The 23,209-nt window shown below is 46.0% G+C and overlaps 1 protein-coding gene across 2 annotated transcripts in view; it reads left to right on the top strand.

Annotated features, from left to right (window-relative positions):
• The window catches only part of ENTREP2 (endosomal transmembrane epsin interactor 2), a 1,465,465-nt gene that overhangs the window by 1,025,968 nt on the left and 416,288 nt on the right, over window positions 1-23,209 (top strand). For both annotated transcript variants that reach the window (XM_073586920.1, XM_073586919.1), the window contains exon 4: window positions 12,901-13,032. In XM_073586920.1, coding sequence (XP_073443021.1) covers window positions 12,901-13,032 — 132 coding nt within the window. The remainder of the gene's footprint in view (window positions 1-12,900; window positions 13,033-23,209) is intronic.

Here is a 23,209-nt window from a genome sequence, read left to right as displayed (position 1 = left end):
CTCCTGTTTATCTATGCATTTTTGGTACATATCATGGGATAGGCTGTTGTATGTCATTATTCTAAATATCAGCCCTTTTGATTTAGTAAATATATGCATAATAAGTTGTCAATGGTCATTAGTTAAACATTTAACATATACTTTATATGCTCTTTTTCTGACACTCCCCCTGACAAAGCTAGTGTGAAAAATTTGTTGTGTTGTTGTTTTTTGAATTTACCAAATGGCTGCAATAAAACAAGGAGTGAAAAATGTAAAAGGGTCTGAATACTTTCCATACACACTGTAGGGTAGTGGGTAGTGCTTACAAGGTGGGTACAACCAAGGGTCAAAGATGTCATGGTTATTCTTCCTAATTTCATACAGTAATGTCTAGCTTTCACTATGACTGTCAAGGAGCGTCAAAACCTGTATTTACAGTTGTGGCCAAAAGTATTGACACCCCAGCAATTCTGTCAGATAATACCCAGTTTCTTCCTGAAAATGATTGCAAACACAAATTCTTTGGTATTATTATCTACATTTAATTTGTGTTAAATGAAAAAACACAAAAAGAATTGTCCTAAAGCCAAATTGGATATAATTCCACACCAAACATAAAAAAGAGGGTGGACAAAAGTATTGGCACTGTTCGAAAAATCATGTGATGCTGCTCTAATTTGTGTAATTAACAGCACCTGTAACTTACCTGTGGCATCAAACAGGTGTTGGCAATAACTAAATCACACTTGCAGCCAATTGACATGGATTAAAGTTGACTCAACCTCTGTCCTGTGTCCTAGTGTATACCACATTGAGCATGGAGAAAAGAAAGAAGACCAAAGAACTGTCTGAGGACTTGAGAAACCAAATTGTGAGGAAGCATGAACAATTTCAAGGCTACAAGTCCATCTCCAAAGACCTGAATGTTCCTGTGTCTACCGTGCGCAGTGTCATCAAGAAGTTTAAAGCCCATGGCACTGTGGCTAACCTCCCTAGATGTGGACGGAAAAGAAAAATTGACAAGAGATTTCAATGCCAGATTGTGCGGATGTTGGATAAAGAACCTCGACTAACATCCAAACAAGTTCAAGCTGCCCTGCAGTCCAAGGGTACAACAGTGTCAACCCGTACAATCCATCGGCGTCTGAATGAAAAGGGACTGTATGGTAGGAGACCCAGGAAGACCCCACTTCTTACCCCGAGACATAAAAAAGCCAGGCTGGAGTTTGCCAAAACTTACCTGAAAAAGCCTAAAACGTTTTGGAAGAATGTTCTCTGGTCAGATGAGACAAAAGTAGAGCTTTTTGGGCAAAGGCATCAACATAGAGTTTACAGGAGAAAAAAAGAGTCATTCAAAGAAAAGAACACGGTCCTTACAGTCAAACATGGCGGAGGTTCCCGGAAGTTTTGGGGTTGCTTTGCTGCCTCTGGCACTGGACTGCTTGACCTGTGTGCATGGCATTATGAAGTCTGAAGACTACCAACAAATTTTGCAGCATAATGTAGGGCCCAGTGTGAGAAAGCTGGGTTTCCCTCAGAGGTCATGGGTCTTCCAGCAGGACAATGACCCAAAACACACTTCAAAAAGCACTAGAGAATGGTTTGAGAGAAAGCACTGGAGATTTCTAAGGTGGCCAGCAATAAGTCCAGACCTGAATCCCATAGAACACCTGTGGAGAGATCTAAAAATGTCGGTTTGGAGAAGGCACCCTTCAAATATCAGGGACCTGGAGCAGTTTGCCAAAGAAGAATGGTCTAAAGTTCCAGCAGAGAATTGTAAGAAACTTATTGATGGTTATTGGAAGCGGTTGGTCAGTTATTTTGGCTAAAGGTTGTGCAACCAAGTATTAGGCTGAGGGTGCCAATACTTTTGTCTGGCCCATTTTTGGAGTTTTGTGTGAAATAATCAATGTTTTGCTTTTTGCTTCATGTGCTTTTGTGTTTTTTCATTTAAGACAAATTAAATGAAGATAATAATACCAAAGAATTTGTGATTGCAATCATTTTCAGGAAGAAACTGAGTATTAGCTGACAGAATTGCAGGGGTGTCAATACTTTTGGCCACAGCTGTAAGAGTAGAGTAAAAATAAACACAATCACTCTAAGGGAGTCTCCCACGAAGTTGATGTCCCTGAACTTTGCAAGACTATCTAATTCACGTCTATCTTTCATCATCTATCTACTAAATCTTTGTAATATTTGGAATGAGGATACATAAATTGTTTTGATAGAATTTTTTTTTAACTAAACTGCTCCTTTAAGAGCATACTTGGGAAGCATTTCCCCTACTGTAGGTCATATTGATTTTTTTTGTACCATTTACAATTACATCGGTTTGCAGTAGCTAAAGTGCCTTAACATAGGAAAGAACATAGATTTTAAGGTGTGAATCTACAACCTTTACAACATCTTATTTCAACACCTGCCAGTATTTTTAGCATTCCCAGGGGTTTAAGGGCCCAGCATTACATATTTAGCTTGTAATGAATAATTCAGACTTGTCTGATTGTATGCAATATTGCAAGCCAAGGTATTTTTGCTGAGATTTATTTCATGGTCCTGTTGGATATAGATTTCATTTTGTAATGAAGAAATTTGCAAAATGCTTTTGGAGATCTTTCTAGTAAAAGAATTAGATAGGCTAGCACTTTTCTTATCAGACAGATAAACAAATAAAAATATTATAAAATATTACACAAGCACACAATATTTTCATTGCTATATACAGTTGTGGCCAAAAGTATTGACACCACTGCAATTCTGTCAGATAATACTCAGTTTCTTCCTGAAAATGATTGCAAACACACATTCTTTGGTATTATTATCTTCATTTAATTTGTCTTAAATGAAAAAACACAAAAGAGAATGAAGGAAAAAGCAAAACATTGATCATTTCACACAAAACTCCAAAAATGGGCCAGACAGAAGTATTGGCACCCTCAACCTAATGCTTGGTTGCACAACCTTTAGCCAAAATAACTGCGACCAATCGCTTCCGGTAACCATCAATGAGTTTCTTACAATGCTCTGCTGGAATTTTGGACCATTCTTCTTTGGCACACTGCTCCAGGTCCCTGATATTTAAAGGGTGCCTTCTCCAAACTGCCATTTTTAGATCTCTCCACAGGTGTTCTTTGGGATTCTGGTCTGGACTCATTGCTGGCCACCTTAGAAATCTCCAGTGCTTTCTCTCAAACCATTTTCTAGTGCTTTTTGAAGTGTGTTTTGGGTCATTGTCCTGCTGGAAGACCCATGACCTCTGAGGGAGACCCAGCTTTCTCACACTGGGCCCTACATTATGCTGCAAAATTTGTTGGTAGTCTTCAGACTTCATAATGCCATGCACACGGTCAAGCAGTCCAGTGCCAGAGGCAGCAAAGCAACCCCACAACATCAGGGAACCTCCGCCATGTTTGACTGTAGGGACCGTGTTTTTTTTCTTTGAATGCCTCTTTTTTCTCCTGTTAGCTCTATGTTGTTGCCTTTGCCCAAAAAGCTCTACTTTTGTCTCATCTGACCAGAGAACATTCTTCCAAAACGTTTTAGGCTTTTTCAGGTAAGTTTTGGCAAGCTCCAGCCTGGCTTTTTTATGTCTCGGGGTAAGAAGTGGGGTCTTCCTGGGTCTCCTACCATAAAGTCCCTTTTCATTCAGATGCCGACGGATAGTACGAGTTGACATTGTTGTACCCTCGGACTGCAGGGCAGCTTGAACTTGTTTGGATGTTAGTCGAGGTTCTTTATCCAACATCAGCACAATCTTGGGTTGAAATCTCTAGTCAATTTTTCTTTTCCGTCCACATCTAGGGAGGTCAGCCACAGTGCCATGGGCTTTAAACTTCTTGATGACACTGCACACGGTAGACACAGGAACATTCAGGTCTTTGGAGATGGCCTTGAGATTGTTCATGCTTCCTCACAATTTGGTTTCTCAAGTCCTCAGACAGTTCTTTGGTCTTCTTTCTTTTCTCCATGCTCAATGTGGTACACACAAGGACAGAGGTTGAGTCAACTTTAATCCATGTCAACTGGCTGCAAGTGTGATTTAGTTATTGCCAACACCTGGTAGGTGCCACAGGTAAGTTACAGGTGCTGTTAATTACACAAATTAGAGAAGCATCACATGATTTTTCGAACAGTGCCAATACTTTTGTCCACCCTCTTTTTTATGTTTGGTGTGGAATTATATCCAATTTGGCTTTAGGACAATTCTTTTTGTGTTTTTTCATTTAAGACAAATTAAATGAAGATAATTATACCAAAGAATTTGTGTTTCTAATCATTTTCAGGAAGAAACTGAGTATTATCTGACAGAATTGCAGGGGTGTCAATACTTTTGGCCACAACTGTATATATCAATGAAAATATTGCGTTCATAATAATTAAAATACTTTCTTCGAGGGAGATATGTGAATATATATATAGAGTATATGTATATTAGTATATGTATAATATATTTTGAAACTATGGACATCACAAGATCGATAGACTTATTAATAATGTGCATGTGATGTAAAAATGGAAACAAGCTTTTCAAAACAATTTGAATAGTGATGAGCGAGCCTGCTCCCCGCTGCTCGATACTCGATCAAGCATCAGGGTGCTTGGGCACCATGCTCAAATCCTTGTCCTGTATATTTGATGCCTGATAGACAGCCAATGAGCATGCAGGAATTGCCTGTCATGCACAGTAATGCCGTAGCCATGTTGGCTCCTGGCATTACTATATAAGACCCGGTGACGCAATGCTCGGTACAATGTGTTCAGGAAGCAATTCAAAGAGAATTGTTAACAAAGGGAGACCCTAGTTTAGAGCAGGGATAAGTCAGAGTTTAATAATCTTGATATTGCAATACATGTATACAATTCATGCAGCATTAAAACAGTCCTTTTCAGGGCTAAATATTTTCCTTTCTGTAATAAATCTGCTGTTACCTGCATTCCATGGAAGGAAAGTTTAGGATTAGCGGCATCTAGGCAGGGTCTAATATTACCATTTCAATACTTGTAGGTGTGCTGCTATTGCACCATTAAAACAACAGTGCTTGTCAGGGCTAAATATTTTTCTTTCTATGGTAAAATTGTTGTTACCTGTATTTAGTGGGGGGAAAGTTTAGGGTTAGAGGCATCTAGGCCAAGTTTAATATTACCATTGTAGTACTAGTACACCACCACTGCTGTTGTAGCAGCATTAAAACAGCTGTCCTTGTCAGAGCTAAATATTTTCTTTTTTGTACTAAAACTACTCTTACCTACATTCAGTATAGGCAAAGTTTAGGATTAGAGACATCTAGTAAGTGCTTAATATTACTGTTGCAGAACTTGTGTACTACTGCTGCTCAACTGTTAAAATAAGTCATTGTCAGGGCTTAATATTTTTTTTCCTGATTAATACATGAAAGTTTTCAGGCATATATACCTAATTCAAAATGTGCAAGTTGTGCTGTAAGGGATAGGGAAGTGGACTTGCTGCTGATGGTGCACTGTAGAGGCCAAGGTCATGGGACAGGTGAAACTCTGCCTGCTGCAGGAGCTCAACAAGCTTGCTAATCCACGAGACCTAGCTTCTTGTCCCACTTTGCAGGGGGCGTGGGGCACCACTCTTGAAGCCAGGACGTGTGAACAGTTGATCATTTGGATGGCAGATAATTCTTCCAGTATGTTTACCAGCACCAGCGTTCTTCCACACAGTCCAATCTCACAATCCAAGAGTCTGGACCACATAATCCTCACACTGATCGTCCTTCCTCCCTCCATGGCGAGTCCCAGGAGACAAGTTATCCCACACTCGGACATTCCGAGGAGCTCTTTACTTTTCCATTTATTGCTTATAGGCTATCGGTCTGCACATTTCAAGAGAGAGTGACATGAAAAGCTCAGGTGTAGTGATGCCAGAATATTTGAGCAGTCACAGTCAGAAGAAGACGACAGTGGGCAACGACAATTAGTGTCTCAAGAGGTAGATGATAAGACACAGTTACCAACAAGTGATGTTGTTAAGTCAAGAAATCAGGAGGACCAGAGTGCGGTAATGGAAGATTAGGTGGAAGACAATGAAGTCACTGACCCAACCTGGGAAGGTGCCATGTTGAGCAAAGACAGCAGTGCAGAAGGGGAGGGATCCATTGCACTGCAACAGGCAGGAAAAGGCAGTGGGGTGGCCAGAGTGAGAAGGAGGGGAACTGTTCCCCAAAGCACTCACATGCAGTAAGTTCCCAGGCCAAGGATTAGGGGTTCCCCAGTCTGGTGCTTTTTTAAAGGCAGTGCAGATGATAAAAGAATGGTCATTTTCAACCTGCGCCAAACCAAGATCATGAGGGGCCTGACCACTATCAGCCTGACCATCACCATCATGCTCAAGCACACTTCATCAAAGCACCAACTAGCTGGGCCAAATGCCTGGGTCCACAATCAATGTCTGCTAATGACACCACTGCCTCTTCCCTTGTGCTACGTGCTTGCCAGTCCCCTGTCCAACTCATAATTCCAGGGCAGCGGTCAGCTGTCCCTACCTCAAGCCTTGGAATGCAAGTGAAAATAGCCAGCCACTCAGCCACAGGCCCAAACACTAAAGAAGCTCATTTCCTGACTGCTTGCCCTGGAAATGTTGACGTTTAGGCTTGTGGACAATGAGACTTTCCGCAACTTCATGGTAGCAGATGTCCCTCGGTACTTGGTCCCCAGCTGGCACTATTTTAATCGGTTTGCCATCCCTGCCTTACACCAGCACGTGTCTCATAACATCAACTCTGTCTTGACCAATGCAGTTACCGGGAAGGTCAACTTAACAACTGAAAAGTGGACAAGTACTTGTGGCTAGGGACACTACATTTCCCTGACTGCACACTGGGAGAACCTAGTGGAGACTGGGACCGGGTCAGACCCTGGGATGGCACAAGTGCTACCAATGACAAGGAAAGTTCCATCTGGATTTCCTCCATCTCTTACACCAGTTTGTGATGTGCAATGTTACCTCACGCTGGAACTCCACATTGCATACTTTATGTTGTCAAGGATTTGTGAACAGCAGTTAGCAGTTGTTGAATACCAGCTACAACATGCCTGTTGGTATTTCGGTCAACATTTGCACAGAACAACCAACGAGTGTGCTGGGGTGTCTGACATCTGTGAGGTTCTTCAAAACTTTGATGAATCAGCCAAGTTGTTGAGCGGTGATGGCGCAATAATCAGCGCAACCATCTCGCTTCTGTGTACGGTCTACTCAAACGCTTGCTGCTCACAATTAAATAGGAAGCTTTGCGTGTGGACCAGGTGGAAATGGAGGAAGAATGTACACAAGGTGATAATACTCAGCATCATGACCGTCATGTCTGTTATGCCTGTCATGCCCGCCATGTCTGTTATGCCGCATGACTCCTGAAGCGGTGTGCACTTGCACTGAATTCTCATGCCCGTTATGTCTCATGCTGCAAGATGCCTGGAGCGGTGTGCACGTGCGCCTTACCTCATGGCTGCACGCCTTTGCTAGGTAACCATCCGTCTCTGCTCTGATTCTGCAATCCTCTGTATTCCTGGAACCCCTGATCATGTGACCTTTCCTATGTTCCAGTGCTATCTGATTCTGCAATCCTCTATGTATTCCTGGAACCCCTGATCATGTGACCGTTCCTATGTTCCAGCACTGTCTGATTCTGCAATCCTCTATGTAATCCTGGAACCCCTGATCATGTGACCTTCTCTATGGTTCAGCCCAGTCTGATCTAGCAACGCTCTCTATGATCCTGGAGGATCTGAACCGGAAGTCCTTCCCTGATCCTGACCCAGAAGTCCAGGTGCTATGGTGCTATATCAGACCGCCCCTTCCTATGGTCGAGGCCTTAGTATTGTGTTGCTTCCCTGCATAGCTGTTTGGGCTGCTCGGTCGCTCCCTGTATTCTCTGCCCCTGTACTCTGTCCTGTCGTGCATCTCTGCACACGCTCTGTGCTTGTACTCTGCCTCTTGTCTCGTGCCATGTCTTGTGTTGTATCTCGTACCATGTTTGTCCTTGCCTCGCTTTGCCTTGTAGTACTTCCGCTGTTCTCTGCCTTTGCCTGTTTCGACATGTCTGGTCTTTGCTATTCTGAGCCTTGTAGTGCTTCTCATGTTTCTTGTCTCTGCCTGGTTTTCCGTACTCTGCCCTATGGTGTGCTCTTGCACATTTCCATGTCTAGTCTCTGCCTTGACCTGACTCTGGGCTTCTGCCTACGCTCCGCTGAAAGACTCTGTCCTATCGTGCTCTCTTGCACATTTCCACGCTAGTCTCAAGGTTCTCCCTTGACCCGGCTCTGGGCTTCAGCCTATGCTCCGCTGCTAGCCCGGTTCTCACTCTGACCTGGCTCTGTGTTTCTGCCTATGTTCCGCTCCATGTTCCATACCCTGTCTTGCCTTGTTTCTTGCCTAGCCTTGCCTTGTTTCTCGCCTAGCCTTGCCCTGTTTCTTGCCTTGCCTTGCCCTGTTTCTTCGTGTGCCCTTTGCATGCACCTGGCCTTCCTAGCCTCCTGCTTGTGCCTCAGCTGTGCCCGCCCTAGCTGTGCCCGCCTGCTTGTGCCTCAGCTGTGCTCATCGGTCAGTGACAGCTGTGTCGCCTGCTATGCCCCAGTCAGGTTCGCTGGAGTCTTACCCGCCTGTTTGTGCTGCAGCCCGTCCAGCTAGCCAGTGCCCCAGCCGTGCTCTCTGTGCTTCCTTGCACTCATGCTGTCTCTGCACTGTGCTTTCCGTGCTTCTCTTAGCATGCGCAGGCCCTCGCCTGCCCCATGGCATACCTCCCCATGCTTCTGTAAAAGTACGCGCAGGTCTTGCCATGTATCCTGTCATGCCCTCTCACACGCACAGGTCCTAGCCTGTACTCTGTCCCTGGCATGCCTTCTGCACGCGCAGGACTTTGCCTTGAACCCTGACCCTGGTGTGTCTCTTTGCACGCGCAGGACTCTGCCTTGATCCCTGACCCTGGCGTGTCTCTCTGCATGCGCAGGACTCTGCCTTGAATCCTGACCCTGGCATGTCTCTCTGCATGCGCAGGACTTTGCCTTGCACCTTGATTTGAACCCTGGCATGTCCGCTACACATGCACCCTGCCTTGCACCTTGCCCTGGATCCTGGTGTGCCCCTAGCATGCACCCTGCCTGGAATCCTGCCTTGGACCTCGGCGTGTTCCCTGACACACACCATGCCTGGATATCTGTCGTGCCTCCTTGCCTGTACCCTGGTTTGCCAGATGCCCGGATCCTGCCGATCGCCATCAGAGCTCCGGAACCTGATGACCCTGTTGATCGCTGCCTGCTATCCGTAGTCCAATACCATCATGTCCTTGCCGGTAACCAGGCTTGCCTCCTGGCACGTACCATGCCATGGACCTTGGCGTGCCTTGCACGCACCTTGCCGTGTTTGCTTGTTATCACATTTTGCACTGAATGTTATCCTGAACTTGTCTTAATGATGATACCTTGAACTTACGTCTTGTCTTGTCTTGCTTCCTGCCCGTCCTTGTCGTCAGACACTCGTACCTAGTGTCTACTTGAGCCGGCTGTCTGGTGCCAGCAGTCGTGGTGGCTCACCCCCTTGGTCTTGCCCCTGACACTCCCTGTATAGGTGGTGGTTCCTCACAAGGTCAGCTCACCCTAGGTGGGTGGGTGCCATGACCCAGAGGATCCACTCTAAAGAAAAAGTCAACTCAGCGTGAGCTGACCTCGCCACACTCAGCCCAGCCACACTCTCATGTTCTCAGTGTGGATTGGGTGATAATGAGGAGGAGGCTGTGGAGGAGGAACAAGAGATGGTTACCTGCATCACAGAGGGCACTACCCACACCAACTTCATCCTGTCTATTCAACGTGGATGACCTGAAGAGGCAGAGGAGACAGAGAGTTGTTCTCCCAGTGGGGACAGGGAAAATTTGCCTGTTGGGAGTCTGGCACACAAGGCTGACTTTACGTCCCGCTACCTTTCATGTTACCCTTGCATTATATGCATTTTGGACAACACCAATAATGGGTTGTTCACCCTTCTTGACCCACACGCCAAGGAGAACTTTCCATCTCTCCTTCCTTTGGCGGAGAGGGTTAGTAAAAGGATGCAATGCCAGAAGGCCCTAGTCGAACAATTAATAAAAAAATTACCATCTGACAACACAGGCAGCAACCAAGGAGGGGAGACAAGTGAGAGGCACACCAGGTCCAAGAGAGGTAGGGGAACACTATCAAAGGTCTGGGACTGTTTCATTAGACTGACAAGGAAGGAAAAGTTTTTGAAGATGGTGAAGTAGTACCTAGCCGACTATACCAGCATCCTCCGTGATTCCTCTGTGCCATATAACTATTGAGTATCCAAACTGGACACGTGGCATGAACTGTCCCTCAATGCCTTGGGGGTGCTGGCCTGCCCTGCCACTAGCATTTTGTCAGAGCGGGTTTTTAGTGCTGCCGGGGGCATAATAACTGATCAACTGTCAACTGAAAATGCTGACAGACTGGATCTTATCAAAATAAACATGCCCAGACTTCTCAACCCCATTGGATGACAGCAGCGGAACATAAAGCCAATTCCTTTTTTTCTGGTGTATTCTCATGCACCCCTTACCACTCAAAAAAGTTTATACCATTTATGATTATTTCCATTTCTTGTCCTCCTCCTCCACCATATCAACAGGGGCATCAGGTGGCTCTCACTCAAAAACTTTAAACATAAGATCATCATATAGCACCCACTCAAAATGAACAAGGCCTATATTGGCCCAGAATTCTTACCCCCCCCAGAAGACAGCAGCAGAACATAAAACCAATTCAAATTTTGGGTCATCAGGCGGCCCTCACTCAAAATGTTTATAGGGTCATCATGTGGCCCTCACTCAAAATGAACATGGCCTGGATTAGCCCAGACTTTTCAACTTCATCTGATGACAGCAGCAAAAAATTAAGCCAATGCAAATGTTGGGTCATCCGGCGGCCCTCACTCAAAATCTTTATAGGGTCATCAAGCAGCTTTCACTTATTATCATTATAGGGTCATCAGGCTGCCATTACTCAAAATCTTTATAAGGTCAACAGATGGCCCTCACTCAAAATCTTTATGGGATCATCATGCAGCCCTCACTCAAAATGAACATTCCCTGGATTAGCCCTGACTTTTCAACCCTGCCCGATGACAGCAGTGGAGAATAAAGACAATTCAAATGTAGTGTCATTATAAGTAACTCTGAATTTTAGATGGTCATTATGCCTCACTTTCTCAAAATTTCTAGAGGGTCATTATGGTCACTCTCCAAATTTTTAGAGGGTCATTATGCATCACTCTCTCCAAATTTTTAGGTCATTATGCTTCACTCTCTCCAAATTTTTAGAGGGTCATTATGCGTCACTCTCTCCAAAGTCTTAGAAGGTCATTATGCGTCACTCTGCAAATTTTTAGAAAGTAAGTATAGTCACTCTCTCCAAATTTTTAAAGGCTCATTTTGCATCACTCTTTCCAAATTTTTAGAATGTCATTATGCTTCACTCTCTCTAAATTTTTAGGGGGGCATTATAAGTCACTTTCACCAATTTCTTAGAAGGTCATTATGCGTAACTGTCTCCAAAATTTTAGAGGGTCATCATGCAGCAGTCTCAATTTTTTTGTCTACTAGGGTGTATTGCAGTCCCTCCTTCTAATTTTTGTCAGGACTTGCACCTAGTGCATAGGCTATACGAGTCTAGGAGTTCCACTACCTAACAAGTCCTGAGACACTGCAGGCCATGGTAACACATTTAAGCCACACAGACAGCTTGATTGCCCATCCACCCACTCCCTTCCCCCCAAAATAAATATTTGGCCTATGCTCATTGATAAGATTAAAAAGAAAGATAGAACTTCTCACCTCTCCTTGATCTCCTGCTGCTGTAGTCTCTGCAGTATGTGTTCTGACACTCTGCACAGCTGGTGAAATGTCATCACAAAAATTTGCCCAATTTGTCCCTCTGCTGATGTCCAGGGATCTCCACCAGCTTACAGTAGTATGTATTATATTATTGGCCACACGTTTTCATACTATACACAGTGACTGCGTTATTAAGAGGGCATTTAGGGAGATAGCTGTACACCAGACAATCTCTAACTTGGCATACCCATTGTGGCCACTTGGATTTTACAGGGGTATTGTGGGTGTTCTGGTCCTCTATGTTTCTCTAACGCTGTCATGTTTACATGCATTACATTGTGTGGATGTCTTGGCATTGGTATTAGTTGCAATGCTGTAGTAGGATTTCCTATGGATTGTTAGTCCCTCTTTTCTTTCCAGCATTTTTCCTATGTACTTTGATTTAAGTGTTATAATAAAATATGAGATTTTAACATTGATATACCATTGTGTGGTACCAATTATTTTTACTTTTTGGTTACCATAAATGTGATACAGCTGGTGAAATGTAGCAATGTCATCAATTCCACAGCACTGAAACATCAGAGCTCAGACACACAGGGAAAATGATGGAACATGTAGCTGAAGGCTCTCTGCTCCATTATTGCTTTCAACTGTATTTCCATCCAGGATCCAGATACTGTTGAAAGTGTGACAGAGGGGACGGGGCCAGGTACTGACATTGAATCTGCCCCCCCAAATCACAGGTCCTAATGCAATCACTAAACATTGTAATCTGTTCAACAGTAGATCCATCGTACAGGAGATGTCATGATTCAGCTATGAGTGGAAGCCATAATGCTAGTGGCAATTAAATTAAACTTCTCTATTTCATTAATATAATTTTCAAATAACATGATTGTCTGTATCATTTTAGATCATAAGAAACGTAAGAATAATTTTGCCATTTCTAAAAATCAATACACAATAACAACTATGTGGTCATCTTGATTTATTTGAACTGTTCAATGATATCATGTAATTTTACTTGCATTAAAATGGTCTATAAAATCTGTATTATGTTTTCTCTTAGATAAATATTAACAGCGATGGAGTCTGTGTTTGTTGTGAAATGCAACATCAGACATCTGGTTGCAGCAACCCTGGAGAAACACTGAAACTCAATCCTTTGCAGGAGTGCAGTGCAGTGCGACTGACACTTAAGGTAAGAAAAGCTTAGCCCTTGGCATGTCCATTGCATACCCCAGCTGCAAAGGCATAGCTAGGGGTTCAACTATGGTGACACAGTGATATTACCACCATACGATGACCATGTAGTGGTAGACATTAGTCCTGCAAAACATACAAGTCATTACAGTGCAGTTATAAATAACTAGATGGTGGCCCGATTCTAACGCATCGGGTATTCTAGAATATACCGGGTGAGTCATAAAGGACGGATGTTTTTAAACTAATCATAAAATCGTTAAATATTTATTAAATATAAATGTATTCACAGATTTGGTTACGTATACTAATAGTATTTGACAAATTCAAGTGTGGAAAACAACATCTGCCATGTGGTGGCCATTATCAGTGATGCATTTCCAAAGGCGTTCTTGGAAGTTGGCATCAACACGTTCCAACACAACTCTGTCGATTTGGGCAACTTCCACTCGAATAGCTTCCTTCAGTTCTTGTAATGATCGAGGCTTAAGCTTGTATACACGTGATTTGAGGTGACCCCATAAGTAATAATCGCACATGGACAGGTCTGGGGACCTAGGAGGCCAATTAATATCACCAAACCTGGAAATGATGCGACCAGGGAAGAGAGGGCGAAGAACGTTCATTGTTGCTCCGGCTGTGTGGGCCGTTGCCCCATCTTGTTGAAACCACACACTAGAGATGGGGATATGTTGCCGTCGTAACTCAGGAACAAAGAAGTTATTTATCATGGCGATATAACGTTGTGAGTTCACGGTAACAGTATTGCCATTATCGCCTTCGAAAAAGTACGGACCGATCACGCCATATTTGCCCATAGCGCACCACACCGTTACCTTAGGGCTGTGCAGCGGTACGTGCCGTTCGTGGAGCCCCCGGTGGTCGTTTGTTCATTAGTGTACCTCGTGTACAGAGTGCTTCAACCCAACGTAGGATAGTGTTACGAGCGGGAACAGCTTGATTTTTGTGAATATTGAAATGACGCCGAAACTCACGCTGAACGGCTGTGATACACTCATTATTCTTGACAAAACTGTCGTACGCAAAAACGCGATGTTCTATCGTCCACGGCACCATAGCTTAAACTGAAACTAAAATAAAAACAATGCTTTCACCTCACAAACATAACCCCGCCTCCCGCACATCTCTACCTCCACCTGGTGGTGAGTTATAGCCACTTCAAATACATCCGTCCTTTATGACTCACCCGGTATATGCAGTTTATTTTTGAAGATTTAATAATAATGCAATAATGCACCCCCCAATCCTGATATGTATGGTCCTCTCACCCCCAATCCTGGAATGCATGGTCCTCTCACCCCCCAATCCTGGTATGCATGGTCCTCTCATCTCTCTTTCCTGGTATGCATGGTCCTCTTACCCCCCTTTCGGGGTATGCATGGTCCCCTCACCCCCCCAATCCTGGTATGCATAGTCCCTTCACCCCTCTTTCTTGGTATGCATGGTCCCCTCACGCCCCTTTGCTGGTATGCATGGTCCTCTCACACCCCAATCCTTTAATATATGCTCACCGTCACCCCCCTTGCCTGGTATGTATGGTCCCCTCACCCCCCAATCCTGGTATTCATGGTCCCCTCACCCCCCTATCCTGGTATGCATGGTCCCCTCACCCCCCAATCCTGGTATGCATGGTCCTCTTACCCTCCTATTGGGGTATGCATATCCCCTCACCCCCGGTCCTGGTATGCATGGTCCTCTCACCCCCAATCCTGGTATGCATGGTCCCCTCACCCCCCTATTCTGGTATGCATGGTCCCCTCAGACCCCCTTTCTTGGTATGCATGGTCCTCTCACACCCCAATTCTGGTATGTATGCTCATCATCACCCCCCTTTCCTGGTATGTATGGTCCCCTCACCCCCCAATCCTGGTATGCATGGTATCCTCACCCCCCTTTCCTGGTATGCATGGTCCCCTCACCCCCCTTTCTTGATATGCATGGTCCCCTCACCCCCCAATCCTGGTATGCATGGTCCTCTTATCTCCCTTTTGGGGTATGCATGGTCCCCTCACCCCCCAGTCCTGGTATGCATGGTCCTCTCACCCCCCTTTCCTGGTATGCATGGTCCCCTCACCCCCCTTTCCTGGTATGCATGGTCCCCTCACCCCCTTTCGTGGTATGCATGGTCCCCTCACCCCCCTTTCATGGTATGCATGGTCCCCTCACCCCCCTATCCTGGTATGCATGGTCCCCTCATCCCCCTTTCTTGGTATGCATGGTCCCCTCACCCCCCAATCCTGGTGTGCATGGTCCCCTCAACCCCCTATCCTGGTATGCATGGCCCCCTCACCCCCCAATCCTGGTATGCATGGTCCCCTCACCCCCCAATCCTGGTATGCATGGTCCCCTCACCCCCCAATCCTGGTAGGCATGGTTCCCTCACCCCCCTTTCCTGGTATGCATGGTATCCTCACCCCCCTTTCCTGGTATGCATGGTCCCCTCACCCCCCTTTCTTGATATGCATGGTCCCCTCACCCCCCAATCCTGGTATGCATGGTCCTCTTATCTCCCTTTTGGGGTATGCATGGTCCCCTCACCCCCCAGTCCTGGTATGCATGGTCCTCTCACCCCCCTTTCCTGGTATGCATGGTCCCCTCACCCCCCTTTCCTGGTATGCATGGTCCCCTCACCCCCTTTCGTGGTATGCATGGTCCCCTCACCCCCCTTTCATGGTATGCATGGTCCCCTCACCCCCCTATCCTGGTATGCATGGTCCCCTCATCCCCCTTTCTTGGTATGCATGGTCCCCTCACCCCCCAATCCTGGTGTGCATGGTCCCCTCAACCCCCTATCCTGGTATGCATGGCCCCCTCACCCCCCAATCCTGGTATGCATGGTCCCCTCACCCCCCAATCCTGGTATGCATGGTCCCCTCACCCCCCAATCCTGGTAGGCATGGTTCCCTCACCCCCCTTTCCTGGTATGCATGGTCCCCTCACCCCCCTTTCCTGGTATGCATGGTCCCCTCACCCCCCTTTCCATGTAGCCGCGACCAATCAGTGTTGCGGCCCTCTGTCCATGACCAATCAGCAACACGGCCCTGTAGCCGTGACCAATCACTGCCGCGGCCCTGTACAAAATTATTAAAAAATAAAAAAAAGTTATTCTCACCTTCCGACAGCCTCCTGTCTTCTTTCCACACGCCCGGCCTCGTGTTCCCAGTAATGCTTTGCGGCTTAGACCGCTGATGATGTCAGTCTTCTTTCTCGCTCTCGCGAGAGTGATGTCGGTCTTCTCGCTCTTGCGAGAGTGATGTCATCAGAGGTCTAAGCCGCAAAGCATTACTGGGAACGTGAGGCCGAGCGCGTGGAAAGAAGACAGGAGGCCGTCAGAAGGTGAGAATAACATTTTTTTATTTTAATTCTCTTTTTTACAGATTAAGGCCTGCGCCTGCCACCAATCAGCGGCAGGTGCAGCTTACCATTACAAACAGCTGCACCTGTCGCTGATTGGTTGCGGCCTGGCGGCCACAACCAATCAGCGGGCCGCGATTTCGGTTACAGACAGACACGATAAGGCGTTTAAATGTATAGATGACTTAAAAATAACATCTTTCTGATGGAGTCGATCATTTTTCACTTTTTTCATTTGGCCCAGACAACATGACAATTTATTCCAGCACGACTCGCCTGCACAGATTACAACATGGACACATTTGACTTCACACATTTCCAGCACCATCCCCATAAATTCCCAACCTGTACAAGCCTCTCATCCTACTGATACCCCAATAATGAGCTGCTGCTGCCATATGTGTCCCTATAACTGTGTAAGGGGAGGCCAAGACTGTAGTTGTGACCAGAAACACTGAAGCATCTGAGACTTGACCTTCCCTCACAGAAAACTGTATTCCTCTACTCAGCATACCTGCATCTCCAGGTTCAGGTCCCCCAGGACGATCACTCTTCCAGGCGACCCCCAGTAATGGAGACTCAGTCCAGGATAACTTGAACATTCTCTTTACTCAATACTTCACACGTTACATCCACAGTTAGCACATCATGAAATTCACTTGTCTCCTCAGCTTTCCCTGCTTTGCTGTCACTTCTGTGCAGCACACGCCTGGACCAGACCATCCTAGACTGCTCCCCAGTTCCTTCCTGGCCTAACCTTGCCATGATGACAATTCTTTCTGCCTGTTTTGCCCCAACTCGAAATCATCAGTCATCAGGTTTGGTTACCTCTGGTCAAGCATCTGGCCCATCTGTACTGTTCTCGTCGAAGCTTCAACTTCCTTCATCTCCTCAGTCCAAACAACACCTGTCCTAAAGGAATTTGCCCAGGCAATGAGTCACCACATCTTTCTTTCCATGTTTTGGCCCACTGCTATGATGCACAGCGGCCGTGGATAACGTGGGCTGAAGTAATTTAATGTTACATTGCTGCTGAGCTGTCCGGACCTATAGCCCATATGGACACTTGGGCACTTTGGCCCTGTCTGACCTAACTTCCTAGAAACTCCTGTATTACCACCTGGCAGCCCCTCCTACACTTAACCCCTAAAACCATACTATGAACTATACCTACAGTGCACACTAGTATGCCCCCATCTAGTGGCCCACAAAAGAACTACACCTACCCTTATCTATAAGAACTATAATACTAAGGTGCCCTCCTCTAATGTCCCAAAAGGATGCAATTTACTTTTCCAAAATTGTGCATGAGCATTAGTACACATCATCACATTATATTATATACAGTATTACACAAAAGGAACACAACATAATATAATATAGAAAGAAAAAAGGTGTAGTCAGCTCACCACAAACTGTGTACGAATTCTGCTCTGCTGACCTCCGCCTAGCATGGATCCACGTGAGCAGACTGAAAAAAGGGAAAAGAAATCCAGCAATGCTGAGGGCATCTAAAAGATATAATCTTTATTCCAACTTGAGTAAAAACATAAACTTGCACAATTTGTCAGGTACACTGCAAGTAGAAACTGATCAATGTGTTTCAACCGAGGTCATCTTCATGATCATGAAGAAGACCTCGGTCGAAACGCGTTGATCAGTTTCTACTTGTAATGTACCCAACAAATTGTGCCAGATTATGTTTTTATTCAAGTTGGATTAAAGATTATATCTTTTAGCTGCCCTCAGCATCGCTGGATTTCTTTTCCTTATAATATAATATAGTTCTACAAAGAATGGTAACACATGTATGAATGTGGCAGTACCATAAATGTGAGCGATAATACATATTACTATGTAGCAGTACCGCAAATATTATTGTCACGTGGACCCGTCCTGTGTGATGAGACCCGCAGGCCGGTAACTGAAGCAACACGACGCAGCACGTGAAGCTGTCCTGTGTGACACGGCCCGCAGGCCGGTAACTGTAAACAACATGACAAGGGGGAGGGACAACAGTTACAACGGTGGGCCCTGCGATAGGGAAAGGGGACGTGGAGACCTCCTGCACTCCCCTGAGTCAGTGTCCCTAATGCTCCTAACGTTCCCTATGCCGCTTCCGCACCGGGCGACGCTCAGGATACCCGTCGCCCTAGCACACCCTACACCTATCCCTTGCTAGGGAGCTGGGTGGGGCAGGCACTGGCCCAACCGCTGTACTAATACACATGAAGGGAAAACACAAACAGGGGAACACCACTTAGCTTTACTCTGTGCACTTGCTCCCGGCAACAAAGTCCACCACCAGAACGCTGCTCTCCTCCTGAAATGCTGCCACCAAGTTCTGTCAGAGCTGCAAGGAAATCCCCTATGACTCCTTCCACACCAGGGCTAAGACAGTGCTGCAAGGAACGTTCTCCAGCTCCTTCCTCCACCAAGGATGATTGAAATGAATACTATCACCAACGCTGATTGCAACACCTGTGACTCTTTTATAGCAGAGCCAGCAATCAACCTGCAATCAAATCATGTGCACTTAACTAAAGAAACAGAGTGCAATGACGCTCACCACCACCGGGGGGCAAATTTAGAACAAAAGACACCACAGTGCAATAATCCTAATGGCCACCGGAGGTAAAAAACCAAACCTAAGCAAAGAAAAAAAGGTTACCTGTGCTTTATATCAGTCCTGATCCAGCATGGATCATGACAATTATTCATAGACATTTTCAACATTAGTATATGTAAACATCAACACATGGAAAACAATTAAAGGAAGGGAAGCAAGGAGGTAGTTCTATCTCACCCCCTTACACTTTCACCTGCTGGTTGGCACAATAACAGTACTCTTTGCCACACATAATAATGCCCACCACTGTGCCCCTTATATAGTAATAATGCCTCCTTTGTGCCCTCTAGATGGTAAAATTGCGCCCTAGAAAATATTAATTACCCTGAGCAAATTCTCTTGAAAACAGTGTCCACATTTTGCCACTATAACAATGCTGCTTCTTAAGTGCCCACTTAACATTTACTTATGTCCACTGAGTCCCCCAATGTACAGCTCCCCTATACACAGTATGTTGGGTCCACAGCTCCCTTATACAGAGTATGATTTCCCCACATCTCCATTATATACAGTATGGTGGGCCCACAGCTCTGCTATATACAGTATAATACCACCACAGCTCCTCTATACATAGTATGATGTCCCCTCTACTCACTCAAAACACAGTATAAATACCCCACAGAAGCCCTCACAATGTATAATTGCCTCAAAAGTAGAACTCACACTGTATTATGGCCCCCACACTGAATAATGGCCTCCGCATTAGCCCCAAAATGTATAATGGTCCCTACACTGTACAGTAGTAGTTTCCACAAAGTATATTGGCCCCCACATTAGCTTCCAAACTGTATAATGGACCTCACATTAGCCCCAAACTGGCTTTCAACCATATATGTTTAACTCTGAAATGCTTCAACATTTCAGTGAAAAACACAATTTATAAACTGCTGGGAATAGAGCTGCAAAGGAGCTTAGTCAGACAGGTTTGCCCCAGGCCCGATTCTCCCCACCTGCTGCTCTGGAGTAACAGGTCTATCTCTACGCACACAAGTATGGAGAAACTTATCATTCTGGATCAGTGGTGGGATGAGATTCACAGGGACACGCTTGTCTAACTAGTCTCACTCACGACTTGGTCCTCTGGGGCTAGTAAATTGTTATTTTCTGAAAATCGTTATTGTTTCTTATATGACTGAAATCTTGCAGTCAGTGTCTGATATATGCTGCACGTGGATGGGGGAGCATGTATCATCTGTCAGGTTCTCTTTAAGTAGTGTGCTCCGATTAGTGAATTAGGTTCATCATACTCCTGTTAGGAGTCAGATGTCTGCCCTGACTATGCAGGAATCTAGACCTCTAGTGCCACCTATTGGAGGTAGCAATCCTAAAAGTCAACGTTGACCCTTTAACGAGCCTAGTTACATGACTTAGGGTAAAAGCCAAGCCAGAATCTCCATTTGCAGACACTGTGTTTTGGGGTACTGGCTAGTGATGGCAGATCAGCAGCAACCCCTGCAGTGTGTTCGGCAGCTCAAAGGCCACTTGGCCACACTTGAGAGGGCTCTCGCAGCTGCGCAAGCCACCGATGCTGCTGTAAAAGCACTTACAGATGCGGTAGGGCGTATGTCCATGTCCTCCCTTGCGCCGACAGTTACCCGCCTCCCGTTGCCCGATAAGTTTTTTGGTGATGGCGCCTCCTGTAGGGGTTTCATCAGCCAGTGCTCAATTCAGCTGGAGCTGCTGGCTGAGCAATTCCCTACGGAATGGGTCAAGGTGGCATTTATTGTTTCCCTACTGTCAGGCAGGGCATTGGAATGGGCTACGCCTTTATGGGAGCGTGGTGACCCCGAGATTCGGACCGCTGCTCACTTGCTAGCAGCTATCAAGCAAGTCTTCCTTGGTCCACGGGTCACACATGACACCTCTCTGCAGCTGCTTGCTTTGTCTCAGGGATCCCTCTCGGTTAGCCAGTATGCCGTCCGTATTCGGACACTGGCTTCCGAGTTGGAGTAGTCCGATAAAGCCCTTATACCTGTATTTTGGAGAGGTTTGGCAGAGCACGTTAAGGATGCTCTCTCTACTAGAGAGATTCCTGCCAGTTTGGAGGAGCTAATTTCTATCTCTTCCCGTATTGACCTCCGTTTTTCGGAGCACGATATGGAGCGTGCTCACTCCAAGCGCAGAGTTACTCCGGCTCCCAACTTCTTGAGCCTCTAGAGCGGCCCGAGCCAGAGGTTCTACCCCCAGAGCCCATGGAGGTGTCTCGCGCCATTTTTGAGACACGCCCGGCTCAAGAGTCCATGTGCGGCTGTCACCATCTACATGCTGCTTCTCAGGAGGACAGCACCCCGCAATGGTCTAATTGTGAGTCGGTCTGCGAGACTTTTGTTCCTCCTCGTTTGCGGCCTAAGATTCCCGCGTGGGCACACGCGTCCAATGCGGACGGCCATCGTGGCTATATGCAGACCACGAAGTCTCTGGCTGGATCGTATTGGTGGCCGCACAGAGCGCGGGACATGAAGAAATTTATTCAGGCATGCTCCTCATGTGCCCGGGATAGCCTTCCCAGACGGAATGTGGCGACGGCCGTCGATAAACGGCGGCGTTCCCCTGAAACTCCCACTCCCATTATCTCCCGGGTGTCCCTCCTGAAACCTGGCGACCTGGCCTCCGCCGATACCATCCGTGTGTCCCGGTTTTCTGTTTCACCTACCAGGACATCAGGCTCGCCTTTGGACGAGTCTGAGGCCTGTGCCACTATCGGGCATAGGCTGGTGGATCGGAGGGTTCAGGGAGGGGGGCACTAGGAGGGGGGGTAATGTTAGGAGTCAGATTTCTGCCCTGACTATGCAGGAATCTAGACCCTCACATTCTGCAGTCTCCTGCTATCTGTCCACTGCTGAAGAGATTGCAGAGGAGATTGCATTGCAGCAACTCTCTCCGGAGGCTAAGTCCTTCATCCCATCCTCTGAGCATGCTCGTGAGACGATATCCCATTAGAGTTCAGGAGTCAGGTGCTCAGGTACTGCTCCTGATTCCATTGGTCCAGCTCAGGGCTCTGGAGACTTCCGGAAGGTCCCGCTCACTATAAAAAGTGCGCATGGCTGTTCCACCATGCGCTAGTATAGTCATACTTGCTGCTGTGTGTATGTTGATGGATGCATGATCTGGTGAATGACTCATTTGAAACCCCTTTCCTTGGATATTATGACTGTGTGTGGGATTGAGTTATTTAGCCAGTATCAGCGCCAGCGCGCCATTGCTCCAGGCACACTTGCTAACGTCAGACATCGCGCTTGCTGTTCAGCAGTGTCACTCTGCGGCACTAGTCACGCCGCGCTGTTGTAGCAGCTTATTTGGGTGTCCGCGGTTGCGACACTCGACACATGAATAGCTACGGTAGGTCTAGACAGACGTAGTACCACCATCCTGGGCTACTCCTGTGACCGCATTACTGCGTGTGTTACTCTGAGTACCTGTGACTCTAACAGGCTCAGACTTATTGTGTTTCTCTCTGTGTTGCAGCTCTGTGAGTTAACAGAGATTGCCTGTGTACTCGGGTGACGTCAAACCCTGTGCACACTACCGCCATATTGCTCTGTCATCACCTAGCTGCGGTTTTTCCATCCACCGCACGGTGGACCCCGAGCGGCAAAACACACTTTATTTATATTTTTATTTAGTGTGTTCCGCCGTGCATAACTCCAGCGAGTTGTGCGCAATGCCAATCTTAATGAATTGGCCCCTTAATGCACTAAAAACACCTAATTTGGTTTAGAAGACTGATTCTGACATCCTGAAGAAAAAATTCCCTCTCTTCATCACAGAATTGCTGACTGACTTATTGCCGTTTATTACTAAGAGTGGAAGGCTGTGGTTAACATTGAAAGATTTTCTGAAATTAAGACAAAAGGAATTGTCTGCTGATTGGCTGGACATGCTGTACTTCAACTGCTGATTAGTGCTTAACATCATCCTGTGAGTTTCTGCTGGGACTGAATGAAAGACGAGGAGAAAACACTGCAAAATGCTTAAAAAAATTGTGTAAATAAAAAGAAGAAAACTAATAATTTTTCATGTGTCAAATTAGTTTAATACATATTAAATGTCTTTAAAAAACAATAAAAAGATGCTTCATAGGACAGAACAAAAACATTGTCAATACAATAATGGTCTTAAAAATGGCTAATCATAGTTCTGTCTTTTTAGGGGATATGCAAATCAAATCCAG

The sequence above is a fragment of the Dendrobates tinctorius genome, unplaced genomic scaffold (genome assembly GCF_039654945.1).
Source record: "Dendrobates tinctorius isolate UK_male_01 unplaced genomic scaffold, ASM3965494v1 ptg000097l, whole genome shotgun sequence".
Classification (NCBI taxonomy): Eukaryota; Metazoa; Chordata; class Amphibia; order Anura; family Dendrobatidae; genus Dendrobates; species Dendrobates tinctorius.
Note: the sequence above shows the minus strand (reverse complement) of the source record. Positions and strands in the feature narration are given on the sequence as shown.